At 30.9% G+C, this 22,529-nt stretch overlaps 1 protein-coding gene across 1 annotated transcript in view; it reads left to right on the top strand.

Annotated features, from left to right (window-relative positions):
• Nucleotides 1-22,529, top strand: part of LOC132929135 (peroxidase-like) — a 44,247-nt gene that overhangs the window by 9,490 nt on the left and 12,228 nt on the right. The window contains exons 2-4 of the mRNA XM_060994255.1: nucleotides 5,112-5,178; nucleotides 11,355-11,570; nucleotides 13,837-14,007. Coding sequence (XP_060850238.1) covers nucleotides 5,112-5,178; nucleotides 11,355-11,570; nucleotides 13,837-14,007 — 454 coding nt within the window. The remainder of the gene's footprint in view (nucleotides 1-5,111; nucleotides 5,179-11,354; nucleotides 11,571-13,836; nucleotides 14,008-22,529) is intronic.

Below are 22,529 nucleotides of genomic sequence, written 5' to 3'. Positions count from 1 at the left end.
CGGCATGGCCATTTTTTGGTGTTGGATATTCCATAGTCCTTTAGGCTCTCGAATATTTCATCAGATAATTGACACCACATGACGTGTTCAGAGGGGTTAGTCTAGAATGACCTATTCTAAGTATATTTATGACAGTTTCCTTTTTTCCGTGAAAATGATTTTTCGGCTATCGGAAAATAGTAAGATTTGATTTGTTTTTTTGTTTTAACTAAAGGTTTTGTCAAGCTTGTAATGCTATTATAGTTTTATTGTTCGTTTAACATCTTGAGACGTGATGCGCAAAATGTTATCTATGGAGATTTATGATGCTGTGTTCTTGGCATGCATGTCGGCTTTTTCACTACAAATCTTATAATTTATAGAATTGTTGACTAAGCTATAATTTTAAAAAGATGCATTATAGTAAAACTGCTTATATTATATACAATATACCTACTGAAACGAAATAAGTATGTCAAGTCTTGTGGATTTTTCTCATTTAAGTTCTTTTATTTCGAAAAACTGTGGTACTATTTTTGTTTTTAAGATTTGTAAGGTATATCGTTACAACAGTCTTATCAAGCAGCTATACGCCTTTGATGAATACCGTTTTAATAATGATTAAAATAATAAAATATATATTTTTAAAAATTACTGATTTCATGTAATGACACCAATATTATATTCGATCAATAAATCACAATAATTTAGTGGATACAATAAATCGTACGGCGCGGGAGTGACTAAGACTTCATCAATAAGTCTCTCCAACAGGTTAGGTAGCTGCAGCTACCTACCTATATATAATGAAATATACAAGTGTATTATACGTCATAATGCTGGTGCACGACTGTTTACGACGGTTTCGATTTAACGGTATATACGGTTTGAAATCGCTTGCCGACGACAAGCTCGAACGATACTCGGCCGTCGAGGGGGGCGCGGCCGCTGTTGCGTTTCGGAAAGTCGCGTGCCAAAGCGACGGTCCATTGTCTGCGATGCAGTATCAGTATATGTATATTAACGGGCTCTTGGTATTTACTACACGAAACGCGTGCGGAGTATGCAAATCGACTTTCTACCGTTTTGTCATCGTAATATGCGACGGGCGTGTGTGGGCATATAATATACTACGCGTGTGCATATATACCTACGATCTTGACATTGCCGCAGCACGCGGACGACCGCAGAGATTCCACGCGCGGTCGCGAAAGCTATCGATCTGCCGCCGACTCGGACGTTTCACCTGCAGCACCTACCCATAATATAACGATACGAGTTATAATGACAATAATTAGGTACAGGTATACCTGTATAATATAATATACGTAATTTCATTATTGTAGCGCGCGTGTAGCACCGCGAACCCCATCATTCACCCGTTAAGATATCGTCGATCCATATAATTATGGCAGTTTATACACACTATTATAGTATTATACTATTATTATATACAAGCCGATCTTGCACGGCGTTGTCCGTGACAAATTAAATGCCCGTGGATTTACCCTTTCTTAAGCTCGTCATTAAATATGAGCTGCGCGGGTTTTAAACGCAAGTTGTTTGGGTTGTTTTGACCAAATATAAAACACAGGTCTAAAAATATGATATCATCCAACCATAATAACTATTTATTTTATTCTATAATTAGTGGCAACGGTATATAAATAAAAAATAAATGATAGTTTTTCGTGAGTCGACTATATACGAGTATAGTCAATATTTTGTTGAAAATTAAAAATTGCCTATCATAATAGAGTCATAGATCTTGTTGAATTTATTGACGAGCACTAAGTGAAAATCGGTCGAAAAATAGATTAGCATATTAAGGGTTATTCGTTTAAGGCCTTTTATTTTACATAATAGTCTTAAAATCCATTAATAATTTAAGCTATACACATATTTTAGGTGTTTTTGACCAAACATAAAATACAGGTATAAAATTATTATTATTATTATTACAATGAACATTTCATTTTCTGTATTCAATAGTAACTCTAAGTAACCCTATATATATATATAAAAAAATTTTATTGTGTTAAACAATTATTGATGATTTTCTTTTGGATTATGACGCGTATGCCCATCACGATGGTGATATCTGTTACACATATCATATGCATTAATATACAATAGGTATACATTTCAAACATTTTATCATATTTTGTCACATTATTAATGTACGTGAAGAATCACCCTTTCAAAAAAAAAAAAATAAATATCCTGTCGATCACAAACCAATATTTAGGCCAATAGTTTTCAACTTTCTTTCAATTATTGGAAACAAAGTTTTATAATTTTCAACATAAATTTTCGTTTCTCTAAAATGTAGAGTCTAAATCAATGCCTGCAATATGTTGAAACTTTTTTTGCAACTTATTTTCCATTATTTTAAATCGACTTAGATGTTCAACTTCACGTGCGTTTATTACTATTTATTATTATTATGTCCAGAGAACGGCAATATCTGAAAAAAGATAATTAACAGGTATTAGCCATAGTAGTGTATATATATAAGGTAGTAACCTTTCATTGAAAAATAAAATCGTTTCCGTGATAAAAAAAAATACATTTTATTTTACTGCATTGGATTCAGTAGTGAATTGCACATCACGTATATGTATTGCTGCTGTTGCAGGTACGTGGCTCCGACACTAATACGTTTAGTGTACGTGTATGTTGTAGGTATAAAAACACATTGGATTGTAATAATTTATATTGCAGTACTAAAATTTTAAAAAGTAAATTTTCCAAACCGACTTCTACGATAATAAACGTAACGTGGTTATAAAACAGTTTGAAAAAACAAAATTGAGCCAAAATGAAAACCGTTTATACATACATTTTGTATATAATTTATATTATAATATTATAATATATTAAAAATGTTGCGATTATCAAAATGGCTCTAAATTTATTTTTTTTATATGCACGATAGATTATACTTAGAACAATTTAAAATTTTTATAATATTTATGGATTCGTTTATGATGTTAAGAATATACCTAACTAGAATGAAAACATATTACGCGTATAATACACGATTATTAGTTCTATGATATTATCATACCTAAAATAGCCATCAAACTGTTTCATCGTAGTCTGTTATATTTATGATTCTTTATTAATTTATTTCACACGAGTTATTAATGAAATTTTGATCTAGTATACAGTTTATGAAAACAGTAATCGTTGTTTAAAATCTTCTAGTCACGAATACCCTTGAGTTGAGTTTAAGGCGATTGTATAGGACAATACAGAAATTAAAGATAAATAAAAAAAGAAAAACGAAATACTGCAATATTAGCTATAGGATGTTCAGTATTTATATGAATTTATATATAGTAGGAACCTATGTAATTTTTTCAATGTTCTGATTAAAACCTTAATTTAAATAAATATTTGATCGCGATGTATAATAGTTTATTAAAATAAATTCAATCAATACTCAAAAGTTATTTAATTTGATTACTAGATATATGTTTATAGTTTTAAAAATAAATTCTCACAGTTTACAGTTATTTAATATTTTATATCGACCATATTTGGTGCTATACAAATTCCAATTTCAGTAAGAGAAATTTTGAACTCGTATCAGGCAATTTAATAATACTCTGGCACTCAACGTTTTCTCGTGTGGTTTTTCTTCCGCATAGAATTTCACATTTAAATCATAATAAATTACGAAATAGTAAACAGTCATCAATACTTTTCAAATACGTGTGATACATGCGAAATATATTGAGCAACATTATGGTATTGGTTTTAAAATATCATCATGAATCAGAAAATATTTTACGCGATTAATGAATTTCATTACGGACAATCAAACAACAAGAAACGCGAAAAAAAAATATACCTATTGATCAGAAATATGTCTAACGGTTCGTCAATTTTATTATTTATTATTATTAATATTTGGTAATGGGCTCAATTAACAATAATATGCAAGACACGTCGATAGACATCACGTCCAAAACGGTCATCAACATTATATAAGAATGAGAATAAAACAATAAACGTCGTTGGTCACAACAATAGTGTACGTACATGATGGTATTTATTTTATGATGCTAGCGAGTCTAAGAGGTTTACACTTACGGTGTAACTTTACGAACGTTAGCGCTTCTCCACCGATTTCTCTCGATTATAAAATACAACAATACTATTATATTATAATATATAGGTACAGGCGTATGCCGTATACCTTAACAGCGTTGATTTTACAATCACACTTTATTCTCGTATAGGTCACAGGAAACATATATCATTGAGTTACTCATAATAAATAAATATATAGTGGAGACTATAACATTTTGTCATTCATTATAGTTTACTTCTATTTTAATTTCGTTTTCTCCTTTTGAACTATACACCTGCTAGCTAATAGCGAGCCCACTCAATATATATACACGAGTCCTGCCCAACGACAGGAAACGGTAAAATACCAAAAAATTATTTTTGGGTTTTAATTGCAACACCCGTCCTCCCACCGCATCTTAAGTCATAATATATCACCTATACTATTTAAAAATTATGTCTGTGATCAACTTTATAATACTGAAATAGTGAATAATGTCGTTTAAATAGTTGGTGATATGCTCGCTGTGGTAGACACGCAACTGTAGATGTACTAGAAAATTAAATGCATATAAAATGGTATTATAATATGATATTATCGATGTAACGCGAACAAGGTTTAGGAATTATAATTTGTAAAAAAACACCGCTTTAAAAAGTCTTGGATGGTTCAATGGTTTCCAAATTTGTTGTGCCTACAGATAATGTCAGATGCATCCATGTGTGATCGCTTGTATCCCCCTCCTCTAATGCAACGAAACAGCTTTCGTGGTCGTGTTATAACTTGCAGGCGCCTGCAAGTCGTTGTGGTAAATGCGTTAAAGTCATTTAGATACTCTATACGAATTACGTCATAACAATAATATGTCGCCCTCGCTTCATTTGCATTTCTATCGAAACGGACAGCGAAAGTGCGTGCATACGACCAGACCGTGATCTATATTAAATTATTTATTGTACAATACACGTTTTCTTTGTATTGATTTCAACAATAATATATACACTCAAGATTTTATATCGATTGATTTTGTTTTTTTTTTTTATTGTTCCAGGCCGATACGAACAACCGAACCAGGAGGCAAAGTTTTGTAGATTTTTTGCCATGGAATTCAAGAATCGGTAAGTTCAAGAAAATATTAACGAAACAATATAACAGCGTAATTAAATAGCGAGCGATATTATAAGGCGTCCGTACCTTATTTTTTCCATTCGGGTTGAACAATTGTTCCGGGTTCTTATTGTTTATTTGCGGTCTGGAGAATATTCCGACCGCCGAACCGCATTGTTGTACACATAATTATTATATTTAATCTTGGAAAGTTATGTACTATACGAGCAGATTAATAATATTAAATTAGTCATCTTAACCGAAAAAAAAAATAAAAAAAATAGCATCCTAAAAGAAACATGACGTGTTTATTATTATTATTATTATTATGTATACCTGTTTTGTTATACGTGCATAATATAGTATATTATAATAATATGTAGAGTAATATTAATAAATTATAAGATTTCCAAAGACGACCAGCTGCTGGTTAGTTTGAATTTATTATGAAGTATTGACGTTAGTTGAAAGTTTAAATAGAAAATTAAAACGAGCATTCGAGAAATGCATACACTTAAAGGTTTCTATCCAGTTCCACGAGTGTCCAACAATATAACGAGACATTTGGGTTGCATAATAACTAATACAATTATCCTATTTTAGTTGGCACACACAGTTTAAATTTCAAACAAAATAAATAATGTAATTATTATCATTTATATACTGTTTGAGTTTAGTTTTATTTTAACGTACAATTTAAAGCAATTACTTAAAAATGATTATTACAAAACATTTCAAGTGCACACCGAAGTGCTATCGACAACTATTGATTTTTACAAACATTCGTATAATTGATATTTTATCATTGCTACCATGAAGTTGAGGTCATCTAGGTACATATTATAATATTTCGTTTTATGATATAATATTTGTCAGGATGTATGAATCATGCCAATCATGGAGACTTATGCATTTAATATTACTGAAATACCAAGACTCTTACGCATATAATATGTATGATAGGCGTACCACTTCATTTTTGAGATAGGTATATAATAAGGCTAGTGTAACCTTAATAATATACAGCTGTGTTAGATTGGAAATTTGAGATTTATGCATGTAAATTATCTGCACGGTAATAAATAATACAGACGATTTTTGAAGCGACTAATCAACTAATTATTATTATGCAAATCGTTGTGCATACGCATTTAGCGTACACTCGAATAGAATCGAATAATGTAAATACACAAATACCCACGACTAGTTCATTAATGGATCCTCAAGCATAGTTATTTCGAGGACATACCTAAGTTATAAAATAAAAAATCGTGGTCCTAAATATTTTATAGTCATTTATTTCCGTAGTTTATTAATCGTTTAGCCGTTTAGCGCACAGATGCATTATACAAATTTTAAATCGAGAAAGTAAATTAGAATATTATCTAGTTGTATGGAATGAGCGACGTAAATTCCGATGTAGAACCTTCGTTTTAGTAGTTTTTTCTTCTTAAAGACTCATCCGGTGATTTAACTCTTAGATATTAACACATGATCATTTTTTCATACTTCCTAGCTCGTAACCAACGAACCAAACAAATTTAATTACCCGACCTTCGCGTCGAAGATAGCTGCTATTCGTCAGACGAGAAATGAGATTTTCATATTTATAGATTGAAGTATTTTAATGATTTTAGTTTTAAGTATTTCAACACAATTCCCGAAATTTAACTTCGATCAAATGTTTTGTTGTACGTTTAATATTAACTTAATGCCCATAATATAACCCACAGTTTAAAATTATACCACTTGTTTTTTAAAATTTCAAATCGTCATTTTGTAAATTACAATTATTACGGAATTTTGTTTTAACATTTTTCTTTGTGTAATGCGAGCATGATTTCTTTTTAAGAATTTAACTTTGTACATTATTTACATAAGCGTTTTAAACTGATTAGTTGAACATTAGGTGTCAATTATTATTATCTAAACTTAAAAATGTAATTTCAAAAATGTACTTATATTAATTTTCGTGACAGTCACAAAAAAGAGAAATAACAGCAGTGAAATTGTTATTCATTTAGACTAGAGAAATTCGAATAAAATATCAATGACTACTAAACATTCCAACATATCAACTAAATTGTTATATAAGACCAGCTAGTGGTTATTTACTAACTGAAACCGTTTTGATTAATGAATTTCAGTCGAACATAAAAACAAAACGCGCGAATACATAAAGCACTATTATTAATAATATTATAAACGTGTAATACGAATGTAATGTATATTATTGTACATTAAATTATATACATACGCCGAGAAGCTTTTATTTGCGATTTTTGCAATTGTCCTACGAAAAAAAGAAAATCTCGAAACCTCAATTCATCGCAAAGTCGCTTTCATCGAAACCAAAACATTGTGCGCAGCCTGCACTATATTATTATGTAGATAGGTATTATAATTGTATGTATGTACAGAGTGTTTACGGGTAATGGAATCGTAATGGTATTATATTTTCTTTTCGATGAGACTACAGACGGCTGCCGAAAGCTCTTTGTGTACCATAATGTGCCGGCGATATCCGTCCGGTTAAATTTCACTCGATACGGACCTAAATTATTATTTCGGACACGTTTCGTACAACGATTTATTATATAATATTATCGTCCGACGACCGACCGCGAAACGACTGCTGTGGCGACCACTTTACCGCGAAGCATCGCGATCGACGATTTGATAACATTATAATATCATTGTGATCACAGAATATAATAACTATCTTTAAATTACCTACCAATTTATTGACAAAACGTTTTTTTTTTCACTTCAGATTTAATTTAATTTTAATAAATAAATTCACCAAACTACTCGCATCGGCGATCGCCATCGTTCTTCCGCCCTTCCGCCCATCGCGTACCGTTCGCCGGACTGTCGGGCTATATACAATTAACGATTAATATTACCTATTATTATTATTATTACCGAAATAATATATTACCGTAAAAAAATCACGACCAGTGCGCCCTGTATGCGACGCAGTAAATCGGTCGCGTAATAATATATAATATATAACGATATTGCTGTTTTCGGCGCACGACGAACGGTGTCTAAGCACGAGCACGCGGGACGGGTACGACGGGTACTCGACAATATAATTTTATGATTTATAAAATTATATGTTTTTCAACCGGTCCGTTTTTGATTTCACGAATCGGAAACGTATTTCCGATGTCCGGATGTTATACATAATGTGTGATGTGTTTGGACGACGACGACGATGATGATGATGGTACCTCGAGGTCACGTGTGTCCGTTTCTCGAACAATAGATGACCTCACCGCCGCGTTTCCTTCGTCTCCGTAGCGTACGGTGTACGTTATTTGTTATTTTTTACCGGCTGATGATGGCACGCCGACGTCGACTTTTCACGCGCCGCGCATAAAGACTATACATCGCGTACACGCACAAGCTGTATTATACAGGGTGTTTGTGGAAGGTAATAATAATACGACGTATTTCATTATTTCGCGATTAGCGCGTGAAATCGACAAGTTCTACGGTCAAGCCCTTATTGACACGCATATTATATGATATTATGTATTTTGATGTACCTATCGGTGTATTAATTTATTCCTCATTGTGTCCTGTTTCAAAATAATAACGATAATATAAATGATAAAAAATATTTCCTCCGGAATTCGCGTACTCGCGTTATTTTCGCGTGTTCCACCCTTTCGGTCGGTCATTTTGTTTTTCTCTTTCTTCTATCGCGCGCCAAACGACCTTTACGCTGTCGCCACCGTGGACTTTCACTCGAACCGTTTTCCCGTATGCACGTTGTTGTACGACGGCGGCGGTGACTCGCGTGATCGTTATCAAGTTTTCAAACAGTTCAAAGGTGCGCCACGCACGACAAAAATCACTTATATTGTCGGCGCCCACTAAATACGTTTTTTTCACTCATCGATTGCGACGGAGTGCCCCGTTTCACGATCTTCGTCAAGGACAATGTGGAAACGGTTCTCGACAACTCGTCTCGGTGGCGGGTTTTAATTTTTTTAATTTTATCAACATTTCAATATTATAATTTATAATATATTATTTAAAGTAAAAACGTGACAACGGTTCTGGTTAAAAAAGAAAAAAAAACTATTGGCTTAAGAAACCTAAATTTGGACACATCGCATCGACTGATCTGTATGCACCCGTACATATAGACACATATAGTTGTCCATTCATGATAAGCGCGATGATTTGATTTTAGATTTTTCCACGGCAAATATTTCGAACAGTGCAGGAAAAACATTAAGAGTGTCTTGTAGCCCTCTATCTATCTATCTGTCTCTCTACCGGTAATTGGAAACGAATATAGCTACATTAAACGATCTATAATTATTTAGGTGGTCTAAATGAACTACATAAATCTGACATTTTAAATTATTGCTTAACCAAAAATCAAAAGTTAATTACTATGAGTGTTTGTTCACTTTATTCATAAATGTTTATTCAAAATGTACAGAGGTTCTAAGTAATATAATATTAAATTAGGTATACCATTTTTGTTTAAAATAAAAACAATTTTTACAATGCATTAAAATCGTGGTTGCTTTGATTTTCCGCTAGATAGCGGACTATTTAGCATATATTAATCGTTACGGAAAATGAACTTATTATTTTGTGTTTTATTTACATGTACTTTAAACAATTTAATTTAAATACAAATGGCTGTAGTATTTTGTGCAAGTTAAAATATAAGAATAACGCATTATAAATTATTGAAAATCACGCAAAACCCCGTTTAGATTACATTTTTTTTTTGAATTTATACCTATAGGTCACATTTTATATTTTTTATTTTAGATGAAAAATTAGAAAATTGTCTTGTGTACCTACGTCATATTATTATTGTTTTTATCATATTTGCACCTAATGTGTTATAAAATTCATCATAGAAACAAATAAATGTCTATTGTGAATATTTCAGTTGTAGCTATTGTTTTGTTAATTATAAAAATTTATTTAGATTCAATTTAAAAAATATTATTTACTGTTACAAAAAAGGTATATCAAGGATTTGATATTTTTAATCTTAAATATGATTTAATTTTATTCAAATAAACTAATTTTAATTTATTATTAAAAAAATTGACAGAAGTGGTTTTTTATAAGTATAAGGTCAAATAAATAATTACAAATATAAACGTTCAAGTAATATCGGTCAAGTATCTACCGTAGCAATTTTCTTTGCTTTGTTCCTACATTTTAGAAAAGCATCCTATTAAAATCATGCACTTATTACTTTGTACAAAAACGATAAGTTGAATGTAATTATTGTTTAAGATAAAAAACGGAGCAATAAAACACCTTTATCCTTTATAGTTTTATTATTGTTTAATATATTATATATTTATCAATGTGGGTTCAACATTTTAATAATATATAATATGTACTTATTGTACTTAAATTAATAAATAATATGTAAGAATTGGCTATTATTTATTCGCAAAATCTTATTAATGTTAATTAAATCCTCAACAAATTATTTGATGTTTGATTCAAATTATAAAGAATAAATTCAGATTATTAATTATGAACATAGATATAATTTATCTTATACATCTAATGAAGTATTTCGATAATTTAAGTCTTAAACACTATATTGTTCTTAGTACCTGCCTTAGAAAATAGGAGATTTCAAATAAAAAACTACATTAGTGAAGTGCACACGACAGACTGTATCGATGTTACACACTTACATACTTACAATCTTATGATTTCTCATATATCACAATACTTAGATTATAGGAAATATTAATATTATGGAGGATTTTTAACGCGTGCCTCGTCTTATTTCCCATTACCAAATCGGTTAGTACTCTTCGCAATAGCAGTTAAATAACTAATATTAATATTATAAATATTCGGATTAGACATTTTTTCGCAATGTTCTGCGTATCCGTCAAAATTTCCGCCTCAACACGTTTGAGAAAAAAAAAATAGATAAATAATAAAATATGAATCAGGACAAGGTCACTCGTGGAACTGCAGTTTAATCGACATTTGATTATACCATCCGTTCTCGTGTCTAATCCGGCGGTGCTGTTTCACCGCGCACGGTGTTACTGGCTGTGCAAAAAATAAGAAAAAGAAAATAATAATAAAAATATGACATCATGTCCACACAACTGTAGTGTTTGCGCGACCTATCTGTACGTCTGTGTTGTCATTATTGTGTTTTCCGCAGGTACAGCCGACTCTCAAGTCTCCGGTGGCACGATGGTCACGGGTGCCCAGAGTGTGACGCTTCAAAACGTAGCCGACGTTTGTCTGACCAGCATACCTTGCAACGCTCGGGCTCGTTACAGGAGCTTCGACGGTAGTTGCAACAACTTACAACAGCCGGGCTGGGGCTCGGTGAACACGGCGTTGGTCAGGTTGTTACCAGCTGCTTACCAAGACGGTGAGTAAAACGTTGCTTTTCATAAATTAAATGTATTGTATGAAATTGGTATAATAATAATGTATATTATTATTTCTTATGCGTATAATATTATTATACGTCTTATACACTGAATACTCAATTATTACAGTTTTAATATCATTCGATTAAATTCAAATTTTTTTTTCTAGGTCTTTGTAGAATATTTATTACAATATTAATTAATACCTACCTATATATTGACATTTAAAATCAACAAACAGTTATTATTTTTCAGTTTCATCTATGTTTACCTTTATAACCGTACCCACCTATTTAATTAACTTTCTACTATAATGTTTATATTTGAATGTTTCACTTCTTACATATTATTACATATTAAATGATAATCAAACAGATTTTAAATTAAAAACTTTTCATGGTATAATAGCTACCAGTCTATAACGACGCACAGGTACTGCATACATTACGAGAATATTATATATTATGTACGTTCGAACATTTAGATGACATAATAGCTATAATATTATGTACCTATTAATTATTATAAAACACGTTTTAGACAATATTTATATAGATCTGAACGGGTCTGCTCTTATTTTCATGTACATGATAATTATAGACCGAATCAGTTTCGCCAAGGTTATATACCTACTTACTTATATGAGTGTATATACTTACATTAAAAATATAAATCGATACACTAGTAAACAGTGTGCTATAATTAATTTAAAAACGGTATTTCAATATAAGGTGTTCGTTTAGCGATTAATGCGCATCAAAAAATCATTTCATATACTTTATATTATTATTATCAGTAATTATTGTCATAATATGATTTAGTTCGACCAAAACAAGGTGAACCTCTTGAACACTTAGTTTTCGTAAGTTACTGCTAAAGCAAGATGCGCAATATTATTTTTCCAGTAAATCTACTATTTCTACAAACTCGAAATCACAAGTGAAATAGGTATAGGTGATTGCCTACACTTTTATTTACACGTTATTGATATGACGTTGTGAAATGTATATAAAATGTGTTATATATATATTACATAGGTATATATATATATTAGGTTATGTATATAGAATTATACGCTAAACTTATATAATATACAAACATATATTTCATTATGAAATCCTTAAGCTTTTATATTATCTCTTCTACCTATTTCACGTTCTCGGTAATTAACGACTCTTCGAGCTTTTTTCAGCGTCGTATTATACGTCGTGGCAGGATCTTTGTTGAAGGGACGTAACCATGGTTACTTCCTTCGGTCGAATAGGCTCTTTGTATATTATACAGTGTTTCTATAATTTATTATTATAAATTATACGCTACTATAATAGAACATACGAAAATTACAGACATTTTTAGACTTTGAGAGTAGTATCAATTTTCTTCAAAATCTAAGTTTTGTATGTAAATTGTATTAACTCAGCGTAACTATATTCTAAAATAATATTGTCTGTCGCAGCCAGGATTCCAATATTACCATAAACCATAATGTTCTATTTAAAGCTATTATAATATAATAATTATTATAACGTGCCTAATAATTATATACATTTTAGGAACGACTTTATATTATGCTTTATTATTAATTAATCGTATAAATTAATTATTAATTATCCAAATATTATGGTTTCTGACCACCGTAACGAATTATCGAATACTAATTGACGTAATTTAATGAAAAAGTTGTAACTTAGAAACTAGTTTTATTTTAGCTATAATCGCCTTAGGACATCCGGAAATCCAAAGCACTTAGTGTCGATGACTATACATTCGTGTTTTCACATAGGCTCATATATGCAGAAAACATTTTTACTTTCTTTTCGAAACCGGTATCATAGTTCCGAAATATGCCGGACCTTAGTCGAAACTTTTAGTTTTATTTATTATATCCGGAAAACAAATACGGTTAGTAAATATTATAGTTACTACCTACAACGGTTGTTGATATTGAAATGAATTAAAACGTGCGTTATTCCGCGTATACCTACCTAGTGTATTGACTTTTTATTATAACTGAAAGTTGAGTTTCATAATTTGAATTTCATTGTTAGCAAGTGTGTATAATGACAAATTGACTACTTAATTTATATTGTACATTTGTGTGTATTGGGCGCATGCTATTTTATATTAGTCCATTACGGGTTGTGTCGAAGAACAACTTACTATATAATACCATCGGCTCTTGTAATGAATGATGCAAATACAACTTAGGCGTATATGCATCCGTATATAATTACAATAATTACAACTGTTGTGTGTTTGCTTTAGGTGAGAGCAGACCGAGATTGACCTCATTCGGCCGGGTACTTCCCAGTGCTAGGCTGATCCGTACGACGCTGTTCCCGGAGAGGAACGTGCCTGACATACGATTTACGCTTGCCGTTATGCAGTGGGCGCAAGTCGTTGCACATGACGTCACTCTACTCACAGAGAAATCCGGTAAGTCGATGTGAAAAATATAGTATAATACGTAGCAAATTGCAAGTACCTATTATATGCATGTGCACAGGGTGTGTTTATGTAAAACATCATTTGTAAAACGCTTAACGAATTTAAACGAGCAAACAGCCATTATTTTGCGTTTATTCTTGAGACTGACGTTATCTAACTACCTATAAAATAAATTTTGTAATATTAAAGTTTTACAACTTATTTTAATTTAATGATCTCGAGATGATGTTAACATAAAAAAAAAAAACTAATTGTTGTAATAATCGTGGATTAATTACGTGTAAAAGATTTTAATCGATCGCACAATGTTTGAAATTACATTAAACTCACACATAAATAAAAAAAACACATATATTCCACATTGAATAGTTTGTACTTTGTAGTGTTTATACTGATGTGTAGAAAATAGTTTATAAAATACATTATGCCACACCCGTTACCACGTGAATTGTTAAAGTCAAAACGAGATATTGATATTTTATGTATTCTAAAAGAAAGTAAAAATCGAACAGCAAAGAATAGAAAATATAACATCGGATATACTGTGCGTATGCGTGTCGATAATGCGACGATTTGTTCGTTGTATTATGTATATACGTGTTCATGTGCTGCAGCAGACAATAATTTATGTTTGAATTTTGAAAAAAAATAAGGTATAACTCATACCTGATTTATAAGTGTAAAGTTTGATGGATAATCGTTGTATGTTTATTTCGTGTTATGTATAATATATTATATTACACGTCAAACGTCTCATTCTATGCTCGAATTCGCGCGTAATGTAAATTTTTTTTTTTTTTTTTTTTAAAGCGCTGCAATTAAAACTATCATAATAATATTATAGACTTATAGCGGGCAACGATAATATAACACTGGTTTTAAATAAGTGTAAGCATCTATATAATTATATTCAGTATGTAGATTTTTTATTTATTTATTTTTTTTTTTTAAAGTAAAACATCCTTAAAATTATTCTTGGAAAGTTATGCATAATCGGGTTTAAAATGTAATATTACATGATAGCACGCTTTATCTATTATATATCTAAGTGGTTTACACAATACTAATACTCTACAGCCAACATTAAGTGCAAACTCCTCATGATAAAAGTAAATCATCATCAAGTTATTAATATCTATGTCAATGATCATTTCTGTTCAGAAAAATATTAATTATTGTAGGTATTATGTTTTTGATTGTTTTGGGCATAGATAGCAACAGTAATTAAAAAGTTAATTATTTATCAGACGAATAAAAAAAGTACAAAATTTAATTTTTATATCAATTCATACAATACTAATTTATTTTACACTATTTTTTTTTTGATTATTAAGGCTCTGTTTGCTGTAAATACAAATATTTATTATATGTATAAATTCCAGATTCGTTTTTATGCTTAAGTATTTTTTTTTTTTATTATTTCAAAGGGAATCGCACAAATAAGACATCAATAATATAACTACGTGGCTACTGCCTACACAGTACAATAATAACATAATTCTTACTACATAATATAATAAATAGTAAATACGTATCATATTATGATATGAAATAGATACATAATATGGTACCTATGTATACCACACAGTATACATATATTTCACACAATGTGTTTAAAAACGGATTTATGAACAGTATAACCTTTGAACAACAGTCGTGGAAATCAACATTTAGTAATTTCACGAAATGTCCAAATGAAAATTTCGTTGACCTCTCGAAGAACAACGAATATAAAACGTGAAATCACATTTTCAATAAGACAAATATAATTATAATATAATGTTATTGTGTAATTGAATATTTTCCGGCACAAATACGACAACCTGTGATCTCGCGGGGATTTCGTGCACAGGGCTCCCTGAATTACGTATATAACGGGTGCACAACGTGATTTTTACACGTATGGAATTGGTGCACGGAACGAGGTCGTGGACTTGACACAGTTTTGGTCACGGTTGTATAATATAGAGGTATGCGCACCACTATCATGGCAAATCGTACACTTAAGGAGATCGAGAGCACAGATCTGCCGCCTCTGTCTACATAACATAATAAGTAATAACTAATAACTAATGATTGCACATGTGATTATTATTAATGTGTTATTAAGGTATAAATATTTTCAACGGACCGCTAACGATCTGACGGTGCTGCGATAACAATTCTCGTAACATAATTGAATTCATCCGATTTTAATGGCCATATAGTTTGAACAAAATCGAAAACGCGGGAATTTCGATCTCAATTTATTATAAATTAGTGTAGACTTTATGGCGATGGCGAACTCAAATAGCGTTATGTCTACAAAGTCGATTAGATCCGAACGAGGTTCGTTGAAAACAGCGCCCGTCCAGATATTATTCCTACGAATTGTAGTGTATGCACCTGTGGAGACTGTAATCCACTCGACAAAAGCGAGAACACGTATACCAATTTAATATCTCCGTCGTCTTGAAAATGCATGTCATGGCAAATGTTCAGTAGAACCTATTAATTTTTGTTTGTTTCATTATTAGAGTGAATTTACGTAACGTTAGATTTAAAATTAGGGACATTTTATTTTGTGTTCTAACGTTGGTTTTCATCCCGATATTGCTCTTATTCTTGTGTCAGTAAAAAATACGTTTAAAAATTTTTTATATGAATACAAAAGTTCCAAATCATACGACTGCGATCGTTATGTTCAATACCTATTATGACAAGTTTCAGATTAAAATAGTTATTTTTGTCAATTATTTTCAATTTACGTTATTCGTTTATTATATTCGAAAAAAACTCGCATCCTCCTAAATTCGGCGACTGCTACATTCACGATAATGTATTAAATATATTATAATGCCATATCATTTTACCGTGTTCATATTATTATGTGCATTAATCGGAATAATTAATAATTGTTGGTAATTAGAACAATCAACGCGCTACACGACGAGTTGGGACGATCAGGGAAACAACGCGTCTGATATGTACGTACATATTATATAGCGCGTGCGGTCGTTACGCGTGACGTAAACACACAGAGCGATACAGACGAATGCGATTATTACAATAAAAATAATATTATCGTTTAATTAATTTACCGGCGCGCGTCTTCCTCATACGCGTTAGGTATATAATATTATGATGTGTACTTGCGGACAAGTCGGGACATGAAGAGTATGTTATATATGTTATAAACGCATCGCGGGCATAATGAGACGTGTTAAAACAAATACCGTCGAGGTCTGCGGGACGCGTGAGTGCGTGCGTGCGCAATACGATATTACACTATATTATTATATATTTTGTTTTTTTTTTCGGTCGTGCGATCGAAAGCGTCTTTAATTAATCGGACGCGACGCGATCCGAGGCCGCGGCAGAACGCGCGGGCTACCCCGTGCAGAAGCTGCATTCCGGTCTTCCCCGTTTAGGACAGGCAACCGCCGCCGTTCGAGGTCGCTATCCGCGCGTTTTCCCCGCGAGACGATAATAAAATTATTATAATATCATATGTTGTTATTAACATCGTCATCATCGCCTTCGTAATAACACAACATCATTAACATTATAACATACAAGTACAATATATTATACACGGTGATCCGCCGAGCATGCTCACAGCCCCCATAATATCGTTTAATGATGAATTTATTCAAATTTTGAAATTTTTAATCATACTCAAATACCATATTATTTTTTAAATTCTTGAGATTTTTTCATACTGCGAAAAGACGCGAGTATCATATTATGGTGATGCAAATTTCTTTTTTTCAAACCAGAAATAAATTTTGTAGTGGATAATTTTTTTGAATATTTTGATGTAGGTTGGAGTTATTATTACTAAACTGTATTATAACTACTGAATAATATTCAGTTATTAAAATGTTTGTATCAAAGTTATCTTTTGTACACAAGTTAAGTAACTCAAAAGCTATTCGTTTTAATTTTGATTTGGAAATGTCAAAATTATCTGTTAAATAATTTATAGTAGAGGGTTATCATTTTAAAAACAGAAGTTTTTTTTGTAGCTCAAAACATCTCTAGAATTTGAAAAATGAGTATGGTTCCGAGTATATTTAAAAATTTTAAAAATCAAATTTTCTATGTTATTATTGAAGCAGGCTAGGGGGATGAGCATGCTTTGTGGATCATCCTTGATATACATACATACATACATAACTATAATGTTATTATAGTAATATTGTAAAAGAACCATTTATGGAAATTCCGGATCAATATATAGTCGTTGATCTACACACCTAACATTAAAATAATGGAGACAGATGTTCTGTCTAATTGTGTGTATAGTCTTAGAGTTAAAGAGTGTCTATGGAAAACAGAATACTTTTAAAATCGTAAGTGTAACGGGCAAACGATTTATTGTCTTACATATACTTTATTAAATAACTTTTTATTCTTAAGTCAAAATGAATATTTAAACTAAAATTGAGATATCGTTATAATATTAAGTCTATAGACTTTACTTTGAAATCAATGTTTTGTTGAACACCTGCTATAATATAGGCTATAGAGTAAAGACATTATTAATGATTATCAATTGGTACTAACGATACGCAAATAATTTGCACGTCACGCTAACAATTTTTTTATGAAAAAATGTTTATGTATTTAATTTATTTCATATTAGAGTCCATATACTTTAAATCAATTTGCTTTTGACCAAAGCTGTGACTCATCGTCGTGATACTGCACATCATACCATTTTTAGCGAGTGCAATACAAATTATATGTTCTGAGATAAATATTCAATACTTAGTCTACTTAGTTAGAAACATTTTGAAATGTATACGATTTTAGGAAGCATAATTTCGGAAATTATTTATTTTGTCGGACTAGTGGAATATTTTGTGTGAACGGGGAATGGGGATTATACATATATTATGTAGTATATACTATAGTATTATATTATGGGTATACTGTTGTTATTATTATCGCCATAGGCGGCACATTATATCTGTGTATTATAATAGATCGCGAAAAAAAAGGATGCGGTTAATTTTATCACGACGCGTGTGTTCGGTGGCCTTATCCAACCACACGAATCGTTGCGTTCTTTGTACTGCAGCAGTGATTTAAACGTATGTTATAATACTAATAACTTCATATCATATAACCGGTGCACTGCAGCATAGTAGTTTAGAACGAATTTGTTCATTATGCAGAATTACTTCGTCCACGAAAATGCAATTTTAAAAATTGTTAACGTTCAAAACGAAAAATAAATATTGTGTCAGTGTGCTATGACCGTGATAATAATATCTATTATCATTCGTATAACATAATATAGATATATATATATAGTATTAAGGACGTACTGTTTCATCTACGTTTCGTAATATAACTGTGTTCGATATTATAACATAAATGGCTTAATGTTTTTAAGAGTTTGCATAAAAAACGTTAGGAAAGCAATTCAGTCGAGCAAGCAACTTGAAAAAATAAATAAACAATAATAATATCCATAGTGCAATTAATAAATAATTGATTGAAGAATTGTATAGTGTCAGTGTGTCACCGGATATACATGTTTAACGGTTTTTTTTCTACAGCTCTACAGTCAAATATTCTATAACTTTTCTATAGTCAATTTTAAACGTAGGTATACTGTAAATCATATTGTACTCGTATATCGATAATGACGATCATAATTGCTTACTTCAGATAGAGTTTTTATCTTATTTGCTCATATTTTATAATATTTTAGGTGTATGGAGTATAGTCTGTAATAGTATAGTTTTTTTATCATTAACATTCGTCATATAATAATCATATAAGCATAATAATCCAAAACGAATATTACGATTTTGTAAAAAATTAAATAACACAAATTCTCGAAAATCAAAAAAAAAAAGGTGTACTTATGTACATTAATTAAAGATCATTATTTGTTTTTAAATTGATACATTAATATTCTAAAATAGTTTTGTATATCACAAAGACATAATTTTGTTCTTTGTATTTGATCATTTGTTAATTTTAATTATATTTATTTACACTATGTACAACAATTTGATACCATTACAAAGTTCACGTGAAATGTATTAATAATATTTAAATGATGTACAATTATGCAGATGCACGAATTACCCTAATCTTACAGATAATATATTCTTAGGTACAATATTATATAATTTGTATTATCCCTGTTGTCGGTATTTTAGAAACTCAACAAAACGATTACAATATCTTCAACGGAAATGACAGTGTTCTTTTTCTGTAATGACTGTGGCTATAGTGAATTTTTCTTTTATTTCATATACTTTCAACTCAAAGAATAGACGGAAAAATCTTAGTAAACGTTAAAATATACATGTCCGATAAAAATCTTATATTGAAAAATGTCTTTTCGCCATTATGTGAAGCACTTAATACTCCCCTTTCGTGCTATAATTCTATTTTCCATAGCGATAAAGATAAATATAATCTTAATATTTTTTAAGAGGTTAAATGGTAATATTTTGACAATCTTAATTACATTGTTCTTATCATTTACGTACTTAAGATATTTTAAACTGAATCATTTTCTATCAAAATAAACAAGTTAGCTAGGTATATGCTTATTTATTAACTCGTAATAAATGTAAAAACAATTAAAAACGCATTAGAATGGAGTTTATTTCCTTCAATATAAATATATAATACAAAAATAGAAATTAAAGTCGAATTAATAATATTACGTACTTATAATTTCAATAAGTACTTATGTAACGAATCGACAAATATGACTGTAAGATTACACGTCGTATTATTTTCTCAACAACTACACCTTATTAACAATTATAAAACCTTATTTATTTTTAAATCCCGACTTTATAAGTACTCATCTTTGTATAATATAATATATATATATCGTAATAACTATAAATGGGAATTTTGTTTAATTATTATTATATATATATATACATATTATAGGCGTTAGCTATACGTATAAAACAACTTTCAAATGTATCTTCTAAAGTTTACCATAACGAACTGCTGATTGTAGGTATATAGTATCAATGATTTAATGTTATTGTTACATAGAAAATATAAACATTTAACCTGTTACGAAATGTTTTCACCGATATTAACGGTTATTGTTTTATTCCTTTCATACGGTCGATGTCCACGGCGCGACGACGAGTTAATCGTTGTAACATTAATCTGATTGACGTTTAGCACGACATGTATCGCATTACGATTATATGCTATTTTTTAGGAACTGCATATAATAATATAATATGGTTATTATATATATATATACATACATACAATAACCGTATTGTAAATAGACGTTTAATCGGATTACGTCATCGCGGGTACGACTGTCCAGTGGCTTTCGCCCGGTGCAGCTTATACAACAACAATAATAATTATGGCGAGTGTATATTATATCAATATCGAATTAAATTCATTATTAAATTCATGTAAGTAGATATCATAACAATATGCGCGATGATTGAACACGCGTCCGTTCGAAACGGGATTTGGTAACAGTAGGTAGTTATTTTTTTTCTCGAATATCGTTCAGCCCTCTGGCGAGTCGGTTTTTATCGCCAACGCGGCCCGTACAAAACCGTTACAGCACAATATTATTATTATTATCGAACAAATAAAACTGGCGGATATCAATAATTATTATGATAATAATATAGTGGTAATAGGCAATATAATATTTATTGTGATGCGTATAATATACGACGACAACGCTATATTGAGTATAATATTATATTATAAATGATTCGAATAGGTGTACGTCAATCAGCTGGCGGCTACAGTAGGTGCTAATAACTGCCATCCCGTTCACTGCAGGAGTACAATATTATATTAAATATTTTTACTGCCTATCGTCGTAGAGTTGCGTAAATTATCATCTCAATCCGAAATTCCACTGCGATACACTATGATAATATTATTTTATTCACCTATCAACGGTTTATCATTGTAAATAACATTACCACGTGTACGACAAACTATTTATTACATAATAATATTATTGGTTTAGTGTCGCTAATAAATACTAATAATCACTGCTGTCACCGCGTTATTACTCCTGTATGGGTTCCTGTTGCAGTGGCAGTATGCGTGTTTTGCGTTTTTATTTTTATTAAATTTCGCGGACGATCGTAGAGCGAATAAATACGAACAAAACGTTTTCTACGCATTTGATAAATTATTATTATTCACAAGTGGCGTGATTCTAATTTGTCAGTTAATTAACGGTGAATATTCACCATCGCGCGTCGTATACTACGGTAATGAGTGTGCGAAAACAATTAACGTTATCGCGCAGGTTTTGAATAAATTTTTACGTAGCAATTTTATTTCGACTGGCGGAAAACGTAATGAGCCGACGACGGAAAGCGCTCGGAAAAAAACAAAACAAACACTGCATTTTCGGATTAATATTTTCATCCGTTCTACGGGATTTCAGTGTAGTTATAATAATAATTAATTGTCGTCGTTGTCGTCGTCGCATTATTCGCAGTCACGACGACGTCCGAATAAGCGTTCGTTCTAAATACACGTAC

Source organism: Rhopalosiphum padi, chromosome 4, assembly GCF_020882245.1.
Source record: "Rhopalosiphum padi isolate XX-2018 chromosome 4, ASM2088224v1, whole genome shotgun sequence".
In the NCBI taxonomy this organism is placed as follows: Eukaryota; Metazoa; Arthropoda; class Insecta; order Hemiptera; family Aphididae; genus Rhopalosiphum; species Rhopalosiphum padi.
This window is presented reverse-complemented; position numbering and strand designations above follow the sequence as displayed.